We start from the raw sequence: 18,027 nt of genomic DNA, 5'->3' as shown, positions 1-18,027 counted from the left end.
CACTAACTATATATGAGTGGAGTTGTCCTCACCAATGGTGGTGAGGGACGGGTCTGCCCCCTCACCTTCCCCCACCTCCCGAACCAGCGTCGGGGTTGCCACGCTGAAAGACGTCTCCTTCTGCCCTCCCTCACCTCCTCGCCCTGACCTGACAACGGCCACACGGAAAAAACTCAAAGAAATCAGATAAAATCATTGTCATCATCATCTAAATCCTGCTTTTCAGTGTTATACTGGGTGGAAATGTTTAAGAAACAGTAACGAGAAAATACGCCAACCATACTTTCACTCATGACTCAGACTCCGAAATCCTTGGTTCACACGGCAAAGGATCCATCCAAAATATTGCACTTGATAATGTATGTGGGATAATACCATTTCGTCCACTACCAAAATGAAAAAAAAAAAAAAAAAAAAAAAATTGAGGTGCAGCCACTGATCTGTGCATCTCGTTACCTGCTTCTTCCAGCCATGTAACATTTCTTTGTACTTACGCTTTCTCAGAGTACACATCTCGCAAACTTACACATTCATTTTCTTTTTCCACCCTCATCCTTTTAGTTTTTCACGTCTCTTGCTTAAGACATAGTCATGTGATACCCCTTTCTCCACCCTATTTTCATCCATTCACCCTATATGACCATACCATTGACTGTCAGCACACACACTATGCTATCCTTTGATCAACGGATGTCCTTGTTTCACATATGATAACCTCAACATTTCTATTTTGTCCAGTTTATGGAACCCACATACATTCCTTAACAACTCAGTCTTACTCATCTCACTTTTGATTTTTTTATACTAGTGCTGTTTTAGTCTCACATCCATACACTGTATCCTATGTACTCCGACCTTTATTCTGTATTAAACCCTTCCTTGAACCAGCCACCTTACCTTCTTGTGACGTTTACCACTACACCTAGGTAATTAAACTCTTGCCAGTACTTGTAGTCTTTTTCCATTCATTTGCAACACATTTTGTGTCACCAGTCTCAACAGACATCACTGCACTCATAACCACCATTCAGTTTTGTATCTCAGCCTTCATGGACTCTCACAGATTTATTTAATCATCAAAGATCCTATTCACGTCGTGGATTTGCAAGCAACACAGCATCATCACCATGCATCACATTCAAATAATTAATCGTTCATCGTTCATCACCAACTTCACTCAATTTTTCACCGGTACAATTTCTGCTCTAATATGATTTACTTATTCAAATCCATAATGCCATATATATCTTCTAGTCTTTCTCACATACTTTTGGGGCACATTATCTTTCAGCAGATATTTGATCATCGCATCCACTGCCACTCTGGAAACCACTTTGTCCATCACTCACCAAATACTATGACAACTCTTTTAACTTTTCTCTCACTGTTCTTTCATTACATATAGCATTCAAGGGATGTTAATTACGGTAATATTTGCAGTCAGTCTGGCCACCTTTACTGTTATAATATAGTCACTTCATTTGTACAACTCCACTCATCCAAGCTTGTTGTCATATTTCCACAAATACACTCTTCTGGACAACTTAAAATCTAATTCGCACACTGTAAACTTTATTTCCTGTTGTCTCCCCCATTCTTTAACAGTTTCACAGGAAGTCTGCACTTCTACCATTGACGCCATACTGGGTATGATTCCTTTATTATGCAATGCCCAACCCAGTCCTATTTAACTCTGGACTGCTCTCGGTATTCCTAATCATCAGTTCTTTGTAAATGGTGTTTTCATCAGCTTCTTATTTTACGTGTATTTGTTAGCATTCTTTCATTTTTCACATCCGTAATTTTCGATTTTAGTCCACATATATTTCTAATCTATGATTTTTTTTTTTTTTCAAAACAGTTTCTTATTTTCAGAAAAAACTTGCAATCATATTCCCTCCGAATTCTTCATTTACTTCATATTTATACAGACAAAATTTATTTTCTAGCTTTTCACATACTCTCTGTTATTTTTATACCACATTTTCTATCTTGCTTCAGCTTCTTTCGTCTACAGTGTTTTTTTCAAGTTCCACGTCCCACCATGTTGTTCCTTTCCGGGCAGCTGGCACCCTTGCGACACTTCACATACATTTACTACACTTTCCGTTTTTTCGACTCTGAATCAACCAGTTCACAATTTATTGTCCTTGAGGGCCCGTAAAACCCTTGCTCACATTCATTTGCAACTTTTCCTATTTTCAGTTGTTTTACATGAATTCTTTCACGCTCAGTAATTCTCTCACCCTTCCTCTTCTTTTATACTCTTCTTAGCTTTGCCTTGTATACTGCAATCACTTTACCAAACAATCCTCTTCACCGTCCGCTCTCAGTTCTAGAAAGTTTTTATCAACACTCACTGACTTCACATATGGGGAGACATACACAAAATTTAACTCTTACATGTAAAACACACAGCAGCAAGATAGAGAGGAGGACAATTGTATTTAATCTTTCATACGGACACATTTACATTGCCTTTTGTGAAACAAGTGAGAGATAACCTGAAAGATAAACAGTAATTCCGATACTGGGACACTGACAGGTTGACATGACAACTGAGTAGTTGGGAGATGGATCAAGAGACTGAGAAGGAAAAGTGTGTGTGTGTGTGTGTGTGTGTGTGTGTGTGTGTGTGTGTGTGTGTGTGTGTGTGTGTGTGTGTGTGTGTGTGTGTGTGTGTGTGTGTGTGTGTGTGTGTGTGTGTGTGTGTGTGTGTGTGTGTGTGTGTGTGTGTATTATATTTTTGCTAAAGCCACATGATTTTATTCAGCTTAAGAAAGGCTTTTGGAACTTCAAGGGTTCGATATATCCTTCGTCAATACATTCAGTACGCGATATCTTTCCTAGGCTGCGTAAAAACGTCTGAGGTAGCAAGAATATAATGTAAAAAGCCGTCACCGTTTTGAAAGAGTTAATTCTTCTCTTGTTTCTTTAGTCACAATATCTGTGAATACAGCAGCGTCCCTGATTAAGTGCACTAATTTCAGTGACATTAGTCTAAGGTTATGCAGAACTTTTCTGATGATCAAATGACAACACCCATGTATGCGTGTATGAATGCACACTACGTTTTTAAAACACAAATTGGTTGGAATCCTACAACCAAGTTTCATGGGCCTGTACAACCAACCCATCTGAATTTCTGGCGTGGTTTGCACACACAAGGTTAGTCGCCATAAGAAGGGCAATGGGGTAAGAGATTTTTATTGTTCTTATTTTTTTCGAGATGTATATCATTTAATTCTTCTTATTTACCAGCGACTCTAAGCTAACCAACCAAATCTAACTCAGGATAACTCTAGCATATTAATCTAACATAACACTAACAAAATAAATTAACATAACTTAACCTGACAGTCTAATCGTACCTGATGCAACCCTAGGAGATTAATCTAACCTAAAGTAACATTAGCAGGCAAGCCCAACCAAACCTAACACTAAAAGACCCATCTACAATAACGTCACATACAAAGCTAACCTAATCTAATCCTAAGATGCCAATCTAACTTAAATCGAGGTAACAGACCAACTCAATCTACCGTAAATCAAATAGATTAACTTATCCTTATCGAACCTAACATTTTACCCTAACCTAATGCTAGAAGATTACCCTAATTTAATCCACCTTAATTTGCCTAACCTAGCCTAACAAACTTGTCTATTCTGGCATAACCCTATTAGAACTAACCCAGCCCTAACAGACTAATCAAACTTAAAATATCCTATCTGACTGTAGTCTGGAATTCTGGGGGTTGAGGCTGAGCAGTGCACAGGAGGGAAGGAAAAGGCAACTGGGGTGGCTAGGGTAAGAGCAGGAGGAAATCAAAATAGAATGGGAAGCAAGAAACACAGGAGTAAGCAGCAACCTTGGACAGGCGGACAGTAATGACAGGATGGGAGGCCACCAGCAGATTATGCACCTGCCGGGGTCTGGGGCTGGGGACTGGGAGCTTAATGAGTGGCTGAGCTGATATTGGAAAATGATGGGGAAGGCTTATGACGAGGAAATGGGATGTTTGAAGATACAGAGAACAAGAATCAAGAGGGGCACAAAAAGGCAAAAGAAATTCCTGGTTGGAACGGGTTTTAATACACGAAAAAAAAAAAAAAAGAAGAAAACATTAATTCGAGATCACAGCGATAATGAGCAATAAAGATTAATACTTAAAGTGTAATAAGGACAAAATTGTCAATATTTTCACTTTAAATAATATTAATTTCGCTACGATTCATTTCCACTGGAAAAAAAATCTCTCTGCTGCAGATAAGACAATAAAAAGTATTCTGAAATAGCTGGTTTTGTGATACTTATCACCGTACTACCAACGAAAGTTGATTTTCATTGAAATGTCATCACTGTTTTAAGAGATCCGTCTCGCTAATGGGTTAGTTGTGTTCGCAAGCTTCTAGAAAGTAGACATTTTGCTTGGGCTGTGATCTGGAAACCCAAAGTGTCTGGCAATTTTCAGTATTCGTTTACTGTCTGCTGCTGACACAGACTAACTCGTGACACACAAGAGCAGCACTACATAATGATCCCCATCTGGCACCTAATTAATGAAATCAGTACATCAGACAGGTGGATATCATAGTGCATAATGGAAGAAGGTCCTCATTAATGCACTTTCTACGAAACAGGCAGTATACAGAGTTTTTTTGTATGCAAGGAAGAAGGAACCAAAGGCCAGGAGCGCACAAACCTTTCCTTCCAAAACAAAAACAAAAACAATACAAAAGAGATCCAAATTCAAGATCCGTTCATTTCGTGATGCCTGGATACACTACTTTTGGAAAACTGGAGATCATAGGAAGTAGGAAACTCAGACAGAAGACAGTTCCAGAGTTGACCTGTTGGACAAATGAAGGACTGGGAGTACCTGTTAACTCCTGCATTAAAGAGTTGGACAGAAAAGGGATGAGAGTTTGTTGCTAGACGGGTGCAAAGTCCCCGTCGTAGAGGTGGAGGAATGCAAGCAGACAGTTCAGAGGAGCAGTGACCATGGAAGTAGCGACAGAAACGAAATAAAGATGTAACAGTGCAGCAAAGCGACAGAGGTAGAAGGGAGCCAGTAAGAGGAGGAGAGCTAATGAGAAGAAAAGCCTTTGGTTCCACCCTATTGAGAAGAGCTGTATGTGGAGAGCCTCCCCACACATGAGCGTTGTACTCTGCACACTGGCGAATAAAACCTGTGTATAAAGTCAACAACTGTGCAGGGGTAAAATAAGGTATGGAGTCGACTTAGCACACTTAATCTCTTGGAAGCAGATTTTCCAAGAGATGTAATATGATCTTTCCAAGAAAGGTCCCGAGAGAATGAAACCCCATGTATGTTTAAGGAAGATGCAGGATTAAGCTGGATGTTATTATATATTAGTGGGTACTCCTGTGAGAGATTTTATCTGGTTGAGCGGTGTAAGAGCTGTTGTATTAAAAACAAGATTATTTTTACCCCAGCCAGAGATACGAGCCAAGTCAGACATCAGGTGTGCAATAGCCTCATCCCTTGTTTGTTGAAGTAACTGCTGAGATGGACGTTGTGGGAAGAGAATGGAAAGGTGAAGGGTGGAGTCATCAGCGTGAGTGGATAGGGTTAGATGTACAGTTTAGGTCATTGATGAATAAAAGGAGAGCCTTGAAGAACACCACTGGCATTCTTCATATCAGAAGACACTTTCTATTGGATATCAGTTCCAAATTCAACAAATTAATGACTCTCTAAAGATAACTGTCTTTTTCAGAACAACCTAGGAGTAATGTTCACTTGCTGGAGTATGACCGCCCAACTCTTGCTGGAGTTGTTACCATTCCGTAAGCTGAGTGGTAATGTAAACCGGAGCTATAATTAGACATGTGTCTCTTAGCTAAGGTCAAGTGACAAATTATTATAATGGTACACAACACCACCTTGTGGCTATTAAGCAGACTGTCTTAATTAACTACAGTTCCTCTCGCACCAAGACTGCTCATTTTCCTCTTGGTGACATGATCCTGCCAATCTGTCTTATGTCCTCACATCAAATGAAATTGACAGTACCACAATGACTAGGAAGGGAAACGAGGTGGTCGGGAACGAACTGCAATGGAGTGCGAGGAAATCAAGCATTAGCAGACCATGTGCGTGTTCGTTTGCTTTTAGTAGACCATGACTATGATATCACATTCATGGATTCCCTCCCTTTGGTCCTCATTAATGGAATTTTCATGTGCTATAGAAAAATTTTCGAGGAAATTTTACTGGATAGGCTAAAGGGGTGATTTATTCGTATACTACTCTACCTATATAAGGAAAAAGCAACACTTCGTAAAGTGTATAATAATGCTGCACTGTCATAGTACTTCACTAATCTGGCTGAGGGAAAAAATCACTATGAAGCACTGAAGAGATGAGATACAGGGGGATCGAAGGGGGTGATGCATGAATACAGTGAAGGAAAGGAATGTTAGTGGCGGAGTAGAGAATTTAAGTAATTTTGGATTATGGAGGCAGTGCACTTAAGGTAAACGTACAAGGCTTGTAATGATATAATAATGTAGGTTTATACTACGCTTGCTATCCACATAATGAGCAAGATAGTGGGCAAACTTTTGGAGTCAGTGAATGGAGTGGTGGGGCATAATAATCCAAGGCAATGGATATGGGAGTCATTGTCGGTCTGTACTGACCAATAATTCAAAGTTTTATATGAAACTTCTTTAATATGATAGTAGACCGCCAGGACAGCAGGGAAATAACTGTAAACTAGGTTTTCGATAATTTCATTATTTTAAATGTTGCAACATTTCCATTTTGTTACGATAATCTACGTAGTTTTGATCAATCATGTATAAAAAAAAAAAACCAGCTAACATTATAAAGGAGACTGTGACATCTACGAAACAATAAAATGCTTAATTGGTTGACTGCTCACTATTCTAAAGAGCTTGCATGAGGCTGAATATTTTTAACCAGACCGTGAGTAACATACTACTGTAATGGACGGCAAATACTATGGTTTGCACTGCAGTGATGGGCAGGTTGAATTATGCTACTACTGTAATGGACAACAACTACTGTGGTGTGCACTGCAGTGATGGGCAGGTTGAATTATGCTGGTACAATAAAAAACCAATCACGTGGTTAAGTAGGAATATAATCGAGCGATAAAACAAGAACTTGGAGTCCTTGACAGCAATTAAATAGAATCTACAGTATAAATAGAGCCGGAATTAAATAATCTGGAACACTGTAATTGAGTAAAGCTACCATTTACTATACGAATAATCCCGTTTTTCAACTGCACTTGATCTTTGACTCAGATATGGTTTAAACTGTGTACAAATAATGCATATTTTACATGCACAAAAAATATGTATCAAGTACATAGCCTATACCTACCCTAATTTCAAAACACCATCTAATCAGTTTCTGCCTTGTCAGAAGGGTAGAGGCCAGGGATACCTACCCGGCCCGAACGTTGAAGGCGAGAGTGACCAGTCTCGCTCGTCCTTGAGTGGCATCATGTGAACAATAAACTCCAACCATCCTCAGATGCAAGTTTTTATGGGCCTCACCTAGCTGAGGCGTCTTTACCCACTAGATCACCAGGCATTAGTTGGTTATATAATTGCCACCCAGCTTAGTAAATGGTTTCGTGGGTTTAAAAAAAAAAAAAAAACACGACTTGTCACTCAGTGTAGAGTCACATGAAGATTGTACTATACTGCATGAAGGGATGGTAGTCACTCCCACCTACTGTATCAACCTGTTCCTAAAAACTTTCATTCTTTAGTATTACAATGTCCATGTGTCTTGTAACCATAAGACATGCAGTAATTCCCTTTTTGCTTTCTTTTTTGTCACCTATAATTAACTCTTATTTACTCTCATATTTCTGCAAATTTAAGATAGGTGTTTGGAAGTGTCACGGTACAAACAATGCCAACAGCCACCTCGACTTCAGCTGTATTCCACCTTAGATATTAAAGATATTGTGCATTATTTTTGTACTCTGCAATGCATGAAATTAATTTTTCATCATTTACTGATGTAGGTTACATACTGAAAATTTAATGTTAATTGTGTTCACGGCACTATAATAATGCAAGCTGAAATGATTTTTTTTTTTTTTTCATTATTTAAAATTCAGTTGAAAATTTTTACCTCCTGGGTTATTCAACAATTTTGAATTATTCACGTATTATGCCACACGCATATTCGTCCGCATAAAATGAAGCTCAGAGTAACTGGATTTAAAACATATATAGGAATATAAGATGAACATTGCAAAGTTTCAAGACTGATACCACAAAAATATATTTATTTATATTTCTTAAATTCTAGGTAATAGGGAACTAATATTTTTTATGGTTCTGCTTGTTATATCTAGTACTTGGATCACAAGACAAAATATTTCTGATGAGTGCAAAGCCAAATGTATGAATTACTTGTATTATACGTTTTGAGGGTGTGTGATTGGTTTGGATTAAAAAAAAAAAAAAAAAAGTATTACATACACTACTTCGTACAGCCTGTAAGAAATGGATCTTACGCAACATCCCAAATCTAAACACAAATCAAGAAAGTAACTGAATCAGTGGTACTCGGCGCGTAACAGTTATCGCCATTATTTAAGTTCTACCAAGTGCCTAAGTAGGTGTATCATGTAATGCATCAAAAGAATTTGGCTGAAATTTGCTTTATAAACTTATATTCATATATTTCAAGCATCTTGTAAATTTTAAAAAGACCTTTCCATATATTTTTTAAAACCTAGTTAGTAAATCATTCACAGAAACAGCAGACACTGCAAGAAATGTTTAATGACTTAATACAGTAAGTCTCAAAGTTGGGAAAAAGGTGAATTGGAGTTAAATTAATGTTCAATCCAAATACATCAAACAGCGTCATTAGAAAAAGCGAAGAAATTCTTGACTAAGACAAGGAGACAATTACTTTGGGTAAGTACTAAGACTAATGAAAGACCATGATAGCGAAATAAAAAGATGCATAACAACTGAATGGAAAGCTTTTGGTAAATATAGAGACATCATGAAAAGCACCTTGCCAATATTCATGAACGAATAGTATATAATGAAAGTATAATCCCAGCTATGACGTACGGTCGTGAGACCTGGAAACTGACAAAACTGATGGAAAATCAACTACTCCATTTTCAAAGAGCAGTGGAAAGGACAGTGTTTGATAATTCTTTAAGAAAGAGGAAAAGATCAACTTGGGTGAGTGAATAGCTAGAGTCAAAGACAATATAGAAGTTATGAGAGAACAGAAATGGAGGTGGGTGAGTCACGTAGCAAGAAAAACGGATAACCGATGGCACAAGAAGCTGACTGACTGGACTCCAAGAGATCGTAAGCGTCGCGGAAAAAGGACAGACAGATAGATGGAGAAATGAGATTGAGAAGTTTGAAGGCATATATATATATATATATATATTTTCACGATTATGTTATTTTCATTTGTGAGAATTCAGTAGCTTGCTAACATACTTTATATTACTAACCTGGTTAGATGGTGGAGGTGGTCGTGAGTAAGATGCAGCGTCTCACAGGATGCCTTAACACAGTCCGGGGGTCCACCGAAGCTGCCACCATCCAGTCCACCCGGTCCACCCAGGCTCACCTGTACTCCTTGACACCCCTCTTGCTGTGTGGATAGGGCAGAGGGGAATAGTTGGGATGAGACAGAAACAGCATTGTCTATACGAGAGATTCCAAAACGTTTTACCCACAGATGAAAATCTCTTGTCTATAACCAAAAACAATCTCGGGTGGGCACAGACGAACCACCTCTATGTCACTCTGCCCTGTGAAAAAAGTAAATTTATGCACTGGTCTATTTCAAACCCATTATTCCAAAGTCTCATCGATAATCTGGAATTTAAAATGAAGAAGAATTTCATGGCGCACAAGTATGTAAATGTGTCAGAATGAAAAAGAAGTCCGGACTACCTAGACCACCTGTAGATTGATCGTTGTGTGTCACGGGAGTCGAAAAAAAAAAAAGACAAAGTGAAAGCATTAAGTTGATAGTGGAAAAAATCGGCTTAATATAGTGATGTGGAAAATTATATCTATTATGAAGTGAGGCTGAAGACGGGAAAAGTAGGTTAAACAGCAGCAGATATGAAAAGGCAAAGAGGGGGAGGGGGATTTGGACACATATACTCGTAGGCGGGGTCAAAGAAAGGCGGAGGAAGGAAAAAAGCATTATGGCTATCAGTTCACAGCATGAAAAAATAAATATGGATACAAAAGGGAAAAGAAATCTAAGCTACAGACACTGGATGCCAGACTTATGGATGAGAGGATTTGCCAGATGTTATGAAGCCAGATATGGAAAACGCGGCATAAATCTAAGATATCTGAATGCAGTATGAAATAAGGGTGAAAATGTTAGGAATTTATAATAGATGGAAAGACGAAATCTGTAACTGAAGACAGAACACTCTTCTAAGCTGAGTAAAATCCTTTAGGCACAGCAAGAATACAACAGAAAATACACCATCTAAATGAGAAAGTAAACAAATCATTAACGAGTCATGCCTAGGACAGCATGGATACTTTATTCCGTCAGATGACACTTTTTTTTTTTAGAGTGAGCACTAGGTGTCTGAGTGCTAATAAAACTTTGAAATAATAGTGTTGCACTCTGTATGCAGAACCATTTGATACCCTACACGAGTAGGCATATTTGGTCAGCTTTTCACCTACATGAATGTTAAATGTTGTTGCTATTTCTTGTTTATATTCCCTTCACTTGTCGTTAGAGAAGTAGTCTACTCTCTGAAAATGAATGCAGAACTTGTTCAGATGCTGGAGCAGGGAACAGCTTGATTTAAGTTTCATTTATCCGAGAATGGTTACTAACATCACTTCAGGTGATACATCACTTGAGTCGAGCTAAGAACTGAATTATTAGTGGAAGGAATAGATAACTGTACTTGAAATAAATTATGTGGAGGAATTTGGAGCTTCTTCAGCACTCTCCCTACTCACCGTCCCATTCGTATTGATGTATTATCTTGATAAAGACAATCATTTTATTCTAAAATAATTGTAATTTGGAAGAATGAAAAAATAGAAACATAGAAAGAAAAAAGCATTTGGGATGGGAGGAGATTCAGAGTTCTATACCCATTATTACATTCCACCAGCCATAAACGTTCTGTAAGTACAACATGGAATTCAGTAATGCATAAAGAATTCTGAATCTCCTCCCATCCCAGATGCTCTCATTTGTTTTTTTTTTCTCTCTCTCTCTTCCCTTGCTCATAAAAAATATTTTAGGAACAAAATCTCTATGATATTCTATGGAAGGTAGTTACCAAATACACATTAGGTATAACACAAAACGACTTTTAACTATATGATAATCGCCACAGGGATTACTGATGCAATATACCGAAGACGTTTACATGGAACTGGATTGAACCAATCCGTGGATGTTAATGTTATCTGAGACGTCCAATTACTAGAGAATGTTTTAACTATATATCAAATGTTGCTCTAAAGCTATAGGAAACACCCCCATTTAATACGAAGCATTTTGCTGTGAAAAACGCTTGTCAACGCCCTTTCGATTTGGCGTTATGACTGACGAAAAAAAGAAGAAAGAAAAAATAAAATCAATATTTTTGCGATCTGATTTCTTGACCAAGGTACGGGCGTAACATCCTAATGTTACAGTTTAAGGGTTAATACAAGCTTTATTAATTTTGCACATGATCCATCAAAACACCTATCAAAACACCTCTCTAATATAATCACTCCAATCCTCAGTGAGACAGCCAAATCATATATTGATTACAGACGGTGGGTAATAGCACTAAAGTAACGTGTGAGGCACGTTGGATGACTGCTGGGCATCAAGAACTGCATCATCAAGTCAAGGCCCAGACTTGGGCACTTTGAAAAAAAAAAAGTTACCCCTCACCTTGGCGTCGTGATGATGGTGGCCCTGGCATGGAGGGTGAGTGATTCGGCGGCAGAAAAGCATGATAAAGATGAGTGCGTTAAGCAGTAGTAGTGATACTCCCAGGCCACCGGTGATCAGGAGGGTGGTGGAGTACTTCACATACTCACCGCTGTCCACCGCCTCCTGTGTCGGCCACTTGCTGTAAGGGGAAAGGACAAGGCGGGAGGTTGGGGTTAGAGGTCTCTGTTGATAATGACAGATGGTCAAGGAGGGTCTGGAGTGTGAGGTAAGGTTTCTGTCAAATAAGTAGGCATATGTTCTGATGCAAAAAGTGGGAGTGATATGAGATAATGGGATGTTCCACTCGAGATGAACGACGTGTCCATAGCTTTTCAGTCTGTTTAGTAATAGGAATAAAATGACAGTGTACTGAAGAAATGTAAGTGTTCTGTGATGAGAGAATAAACCAATAACTGTTTGATATTACAGTGTTTTGTTTGCAGCCTAGAGAATGAGCAGGTTGTATTTAAAGGTTCAAAGTGATGAAATGAAGTCAGATTAAATTCACAATGATACCGAGGTAACTGGAACGTTTTAGGTATTAAGTTCTGGACTTTGCAGGAAACTAAACTTGAGGATCCGAGGTAAGCCGTTCTGAGAGACAAGTGGAAGGTGTACAGTGCTGTTCATGCCAAGATGAATGTGAATTGAGAGGTGATAGTGTTCTGAATGAGGTTTCTCAAGCCTTTTTAACCCACGACCCACTTGCAACGATTCGTTACTTCCACGACCTTGCATTGCTTTCAGTGGTTGTCCCTTTACCTATTTTTTTTTTTTTCCTCAGTTCAAAAGAGACCTTTTGAAATGAACTGGTCATGTGAATCCATCATTAACTCCTTCACTACGATAGATCTTTCCTAAGTGGAATAAACTATTCTAGAGGTAGGAAGTATATAGTAAAAAAAATGATAATGCAGTGAAGGTGTTAATCTCCTCCTCGGGGTCCTTATCACATTATGTCACAGCATCTAACTGCCTCTTGCCGTATGGGAATAAATCGGCTTAACAGTCGTCATACAACCTTTTCACATTACCAAAGACTGAACTGCTGCCTCAGTAAGAATTAAAATAAACATGGTGATAACGTCTTTTCTATGTTATTCCATCATCATTATAGGATTTTAACAAAAATATTCTTGTTCCAGGCCTAAACCGTTAATTCATACGTCCAAGGAATTTGCTAAGTATGTCTAAAGTACAGAAAAGTATGTTAATGTTCGATACTTATATCAAAATTTATTAACATTGTATTAAAAACACACATAATTCGGCGTCCACTATTTTTAAATGAATGAAAATATCGGCAGAATCGGTAGAGAGGTGGCCTGTAATCCCAGCAGACCCAGGTTCGAATCTCGGCTGCGGCAGGGAACAATTTAAGGATTTGAATTTCATCTATCTATCTATCTACAGTATATAACTAGGCTGCTTCCCCCAAGGAAAGGGAGGTAGCCGGGACAGGACGACACAATCCCCATTTACTCATCCATTCAAACACATTCATTCGCATCTTAGCCCCAAAGGGGAGAAGGGACAGATCCTCACTGCACCACACCGCACAAGGGTCAACTGAGCAGTGCAATCAGTGACATCCGCAGCAGGGCCCGACAGCAGAGCTGGTTTACCCCTGCCACATCATAATAGACCCATCCCCTTACCTGCACCTGACCTGACAAGCTGATCAGACCAAATGCAAGAGAATATCCCCTCAGAGCTGCGTCATCATTTATTCATTCACAACTTCTCTCCATTTATTTCTGTCATGCACAGCCACTCTTCCTTGCTCAACAGACATCCCTCACATCCAGCGCTATCTTCACATTATCCATCCATCCTATTCGTGGTCTCCCTCTCAGTCTTACACCTCTCACATCAGATCTAGTTATTTTTTTCACCAATCACTCATTATCCATTCTCTCCATATGCCCAAACCATCGCAACACCCTCTGCTAACCCTATCAGCCATCTCCCGAACAACTCCAGTTCTTCCCACTTCATCATTTCGCACTCAATCCATACGTGTCACTCCACATATACTCCTCAGACACCTCATCTCCATTACATTCAAACTTTTCCTCTCTGCTACACCCATATTCCATGTTTCAGCCCCATATAACGCAGTCGGTACCACAACACCCTCATACAGCCTTCTCTTTACTTCCATTCTAAGCGAACGACATCTAAACACCTTTTTCATTCCTCCCAGCACCTTTCCTACTTCATTCATTCTAAACTTCACTTCTGCATCTATTCTTCCATCCACAGCAACATGTGACCCTAAATATTTAAAACACTCTACCTCCTCAAGCAACTCACCATTCAAAACTATATGCATCTCCCTGCCATCTACCAACCTCTTACACTTCATCACTTTACTCCTGTTCTCATTTACTTTCAATTTCCTCCTTTCACACACCCTTCCAAACTCCTCTACCAACTGTCTCAATCTCTCCTCTGAATCAGCCACCAGTGCAGTATCATCTGCAAACAGCAGCTGCTTCAGATTTCACTCTCCACCGTCAACACTCACCAGACTCAGACCTCCACCTAAAACTCTTGCATTCACCTCCCTTACAACACCATCCATATAAATGTTAAACAACCAAGGCGACATCACACATCCCTGTCGCAGCCCCACTCTCACAGGAAACCAATCACTCACAGCATTTCCCACTCATACACACGCTCTACTATTTACATGAAAACTCTTCACCCCTTTTAGTAACCTATCATCAAGTCCATACAATCTTAAAACAGTCCACAAAGCCTCCCTATCAATTCTATCATACGCTTTCTCTAAATCCACGAGTGCCCAAAACACATCATTGGCTTTCGCTAAATACTTTTCACACATTTGTCTCACAGCAAACACCTGATCCACGCATCCTCTCCCTCTCCTAAAGCCACACTGCTCATCACCAATCACTCCCTCTGTACCCTCTCTAACTCTCATAATTAACACTCTACCATATACCTTACCTACAACACTCAACAGACTTATACCCCTAAAGCTAGTACATTCATACTTATCACCCTTGCCTTTATACAACGGGACCACACAAGCACTTGCCCAGTCAATTGGCACCATACCTTTCACAAAATACAAATTCAACAATTTTACTAACCAGTCAACAAGAGTCACTCCACCACCCTTCAGGCATTCCACAGCACACCCATCCATACCTGCAGCTTTCCCTGTTTTCATCTCCTTTACTGCCTTCTCCACTTCCTCCTTCGTGATCAAAGAATCATTCAACTCTCCCAACACATTTATTCCTTGCACCCTTCCATCCACCACAATCTCAGCCACCCTTTCCTCCTCTACATTTAACAATCTTTCAAAATACTCTGCCCATCTCTTCCTTACTGCATCCATCTTCATTAACATCCTTCCATCCTCTGCTTTTACTCACTCTTCCTTCCCAGACTCTCCCTTTCGCACCCTTTTAACCTCATTCCAAAACATTTTCTTATTCTGTTGAAAATTCTCAGTCAGCCACCTACCCCACCTCTCATCTGCTGAATTTCATTAAAAAAAAACAAAAAAAAACAGACTTTTCTGGTCTACTAGATGACCCTCTGACATGTCATAAAAGTACTCCCACTAATTCCAGTACACCAGTCCTGTGTGAGACAGCCCTACCATGTATTCAATATGGATGGTGGGAGTTAGTGCCGAAGTGGTGACATGTGGAGATGTAGGAGGACTATTGGGCCCCAAGGAGGACTACTGGGACTTGGGAATAGGCCCTGAAGCCTTTCCCAGAGTCGGACACATAAAAAAAAAATGTGTAAAAGACTTGGAACGTCAAGATAATAAGGTGAGGATAAATGTTCTCAAGGTTAATATTAGTTTAAGAATTCTGTATTGATAAATGTGATGGTGATCCATCTGGTGATGGAGGAGTATGCAAGTAGCTTACCTTAAAACTGTAGGGGCGAGTGGGAATGTGGTGGTGCTGTGTGGTATGGCTGAGTGTGTTGATGGCATGGCCACACTAAGCGTGGTGGTGGCGGCAGCAGTGGTGGTGGTGTTGGGTGGCAGGAAGTCCCAGGGGTCTGGTGGCTTCACCACGCCATAGAACAGATCTGGATCACTGCTCACTTCCCAGGAGTTTGGGTTTGGATGAGAGGGCTGGCCAGCTGCTTCTAACTCAGGAACCAACCAATTCCACAGGGCCAGTTGGTGTGCCCGGTACTGTGATCCCACACTGGGGGGAACATCTGTGACAGAGATACAGACTTGTGTATAATTAGAGATGTAGGAAGGTGGTCATGTGGTTAGAGAAGTTGTCTGCTGTATGGAAGGAAGCGAGTATGATCCTACACTGCGATATGGAACATGATGACTTGAATTTATTTCAAATAGATCTTGCTGATGTAGCACAACACCCACTGACCTGCCACATAAAGACTCTCTAATACCATTACGCCTGACGTGGACGAGACAACCAAAACATGCAGCCAGTATAGACGGTCGACATTAGCACTGTGGTAGTAATATATGTACCATTTATGAGGAGTGTTGGGCCTCAGAGAATGACAGCTATACCTATGGTTGGTCATATAAAAAAAAAATATGGAGATGTGTGGGTGCCTACACTGACAGGTTGGGGGGGGATGGTCTAGGAGTCTACATCTAAGGTCAAGGCTGACGAGGTATGGATACCTATGCCAGGGAGATTTGCAGATGTGAAAGTGTACAGTTATGGAAATGAGACTGCTTTCTACTCCACTGGGAGTACTTCAAATTTACGTCTCTCATGTTCCTAGCAAGTGTATCACAGACAGCATCATTTATTTATAAATAAACATATTATCAGCTTAGGTATATGAGACTGCAGATTGAAATGAGTAGATGAATAAATGAACTTTTGGGCTAACCTATATTCGTGGATGAAAAAGCTCAGACAAAATCTGCTATAGCTCTGAACTCTGCAACAGCAAAATAGGCCACCTAAAGGATAACACACCTAAGCAATGAAAGAGGTCCTAATAACAGACCCTACTATTTTTGTTGTTTTATTCCCAACCAAGAAACTAAATCAGAAAGGGGAACGTGATGTAGTGTAACCAAGGTGCAGGATGCATTGATGATATAGTCCTCTACTTACGATGGGATTACGTTCCGAGAAGTCAGTCGTAAGTCGATTTGGTCGTAAGTCGAAACTGCATATACAATACTGACAGGGGTACCCGGCGTTGCTCGGGACAAAAAGGCAAACACCCTAATACTATTTATTCTAGTTCAAGCTTTCTTTCTACTGAAGAAAGACCCTGTATCTCCTATGCTTCTGAAGAGGGATTATATGAGGTGCAGGAACTTTCTATTTCAGCTTTCTCAGACTAAAGCACAGGATTTGTGCGCACTTGTTTACCATTACCAGTGACCTCTGACCAGTGACTTCAAATGACCTCTGAGGTCAACCTCACATAGCCTATGTCCGAACTGGAGTTCATGTGAGTCTCCATTCCAAACTCTGGGCTGCTGGCTCCAGTCGTTCAAGTGTGTATTACCGATGACCTCGAATGACCTCTGACCAGTGACGTCAAATCCTATGTTCAAACTGGAGGTCATGTGAGTCTACTTACCGAAAATTGGGTTGCAGGGGTACCTGGCGTTGCCCGGGCCAAAAAATCAACCACTCTACCGGTGACCTCAGATCACCCAGATCCAAATTTTTACCCCCTTAAAACTATTTTTCGGTCACCCTGATTCAGAATATATATATGGGTCTGGGGGTCTCTGGTCCTTATTTTTGGTGTGACTGAAGGACAAACAACCAACCAAATGAACAAACAACACAGCTTTTTTATATATACAGACTATCAGATGCCAGATATATAGTAATCATTACGAAGTCACACATACGTCAAAACACTTTTAACCCCTGCCACACTCATTGCATCATATGAGGTGATAAGCAGGCCATCTCTGGCTGTGCTGATTGATTCATATGAGGCAAAGGGTCTCCGCGTCTTAACTTCAAGCACGAGGAAGTGTCAATGGTTTCCATGGGAACATTGTTTCTCCCTCTACACCATCAGA

General features: G+C 40.0%; 1 protein-coding gene across 1 annotated transcript in view; it reads right to left on the bottom strand.

The window, feature by feature from the left end:
• Nucleotides 1–18,027, bottom strand: part of LOC145396151 (cocaine esterase-like) — a 90,584-nt gene that overhangs the window by 9,053 nt on the left and 63,504 nt on the right. The window contains exons 7-10 of the mRNA XM_080269593.1: nt 15,902–16,202; nt 11,943–12,117; nt 9,505–9,647; nt 33–148 (exon numbers count right to left, since the gene is read on the bottom strand). Coding sequence (XP_080125719.1) covers nt 33–148; nt 9,505–9,647; nt 11,943–12,117; nt 15,902–16,202 — 735 coding nt within the window. The remainder of the gene's footprint in view (nt 1–32; nt 149–9,504; nt 9,648–11,942; nt 12,118–15,901; nt 16,203–18,027) is intronic.

This window comes from Coenobita brevimanus, chromosome 35 (assembly GCF_032717465.1).
Source record: "Coenobita brevimanus isolate Jiangsu-jjx chromosome 35, ASM3271746v2, whole genome shotgun sequence".
Taxonomy (NCBI): domain Eukaryota; kingdom Metazoa; phylum Arthropoda; class Malacostraca; order Decapoda; family Coenobitidae; genus Coenobita; species Coenobita brevimanus.
This window is presented reverse-complemented; position numbering and strand designations above follow the sequence as displayed.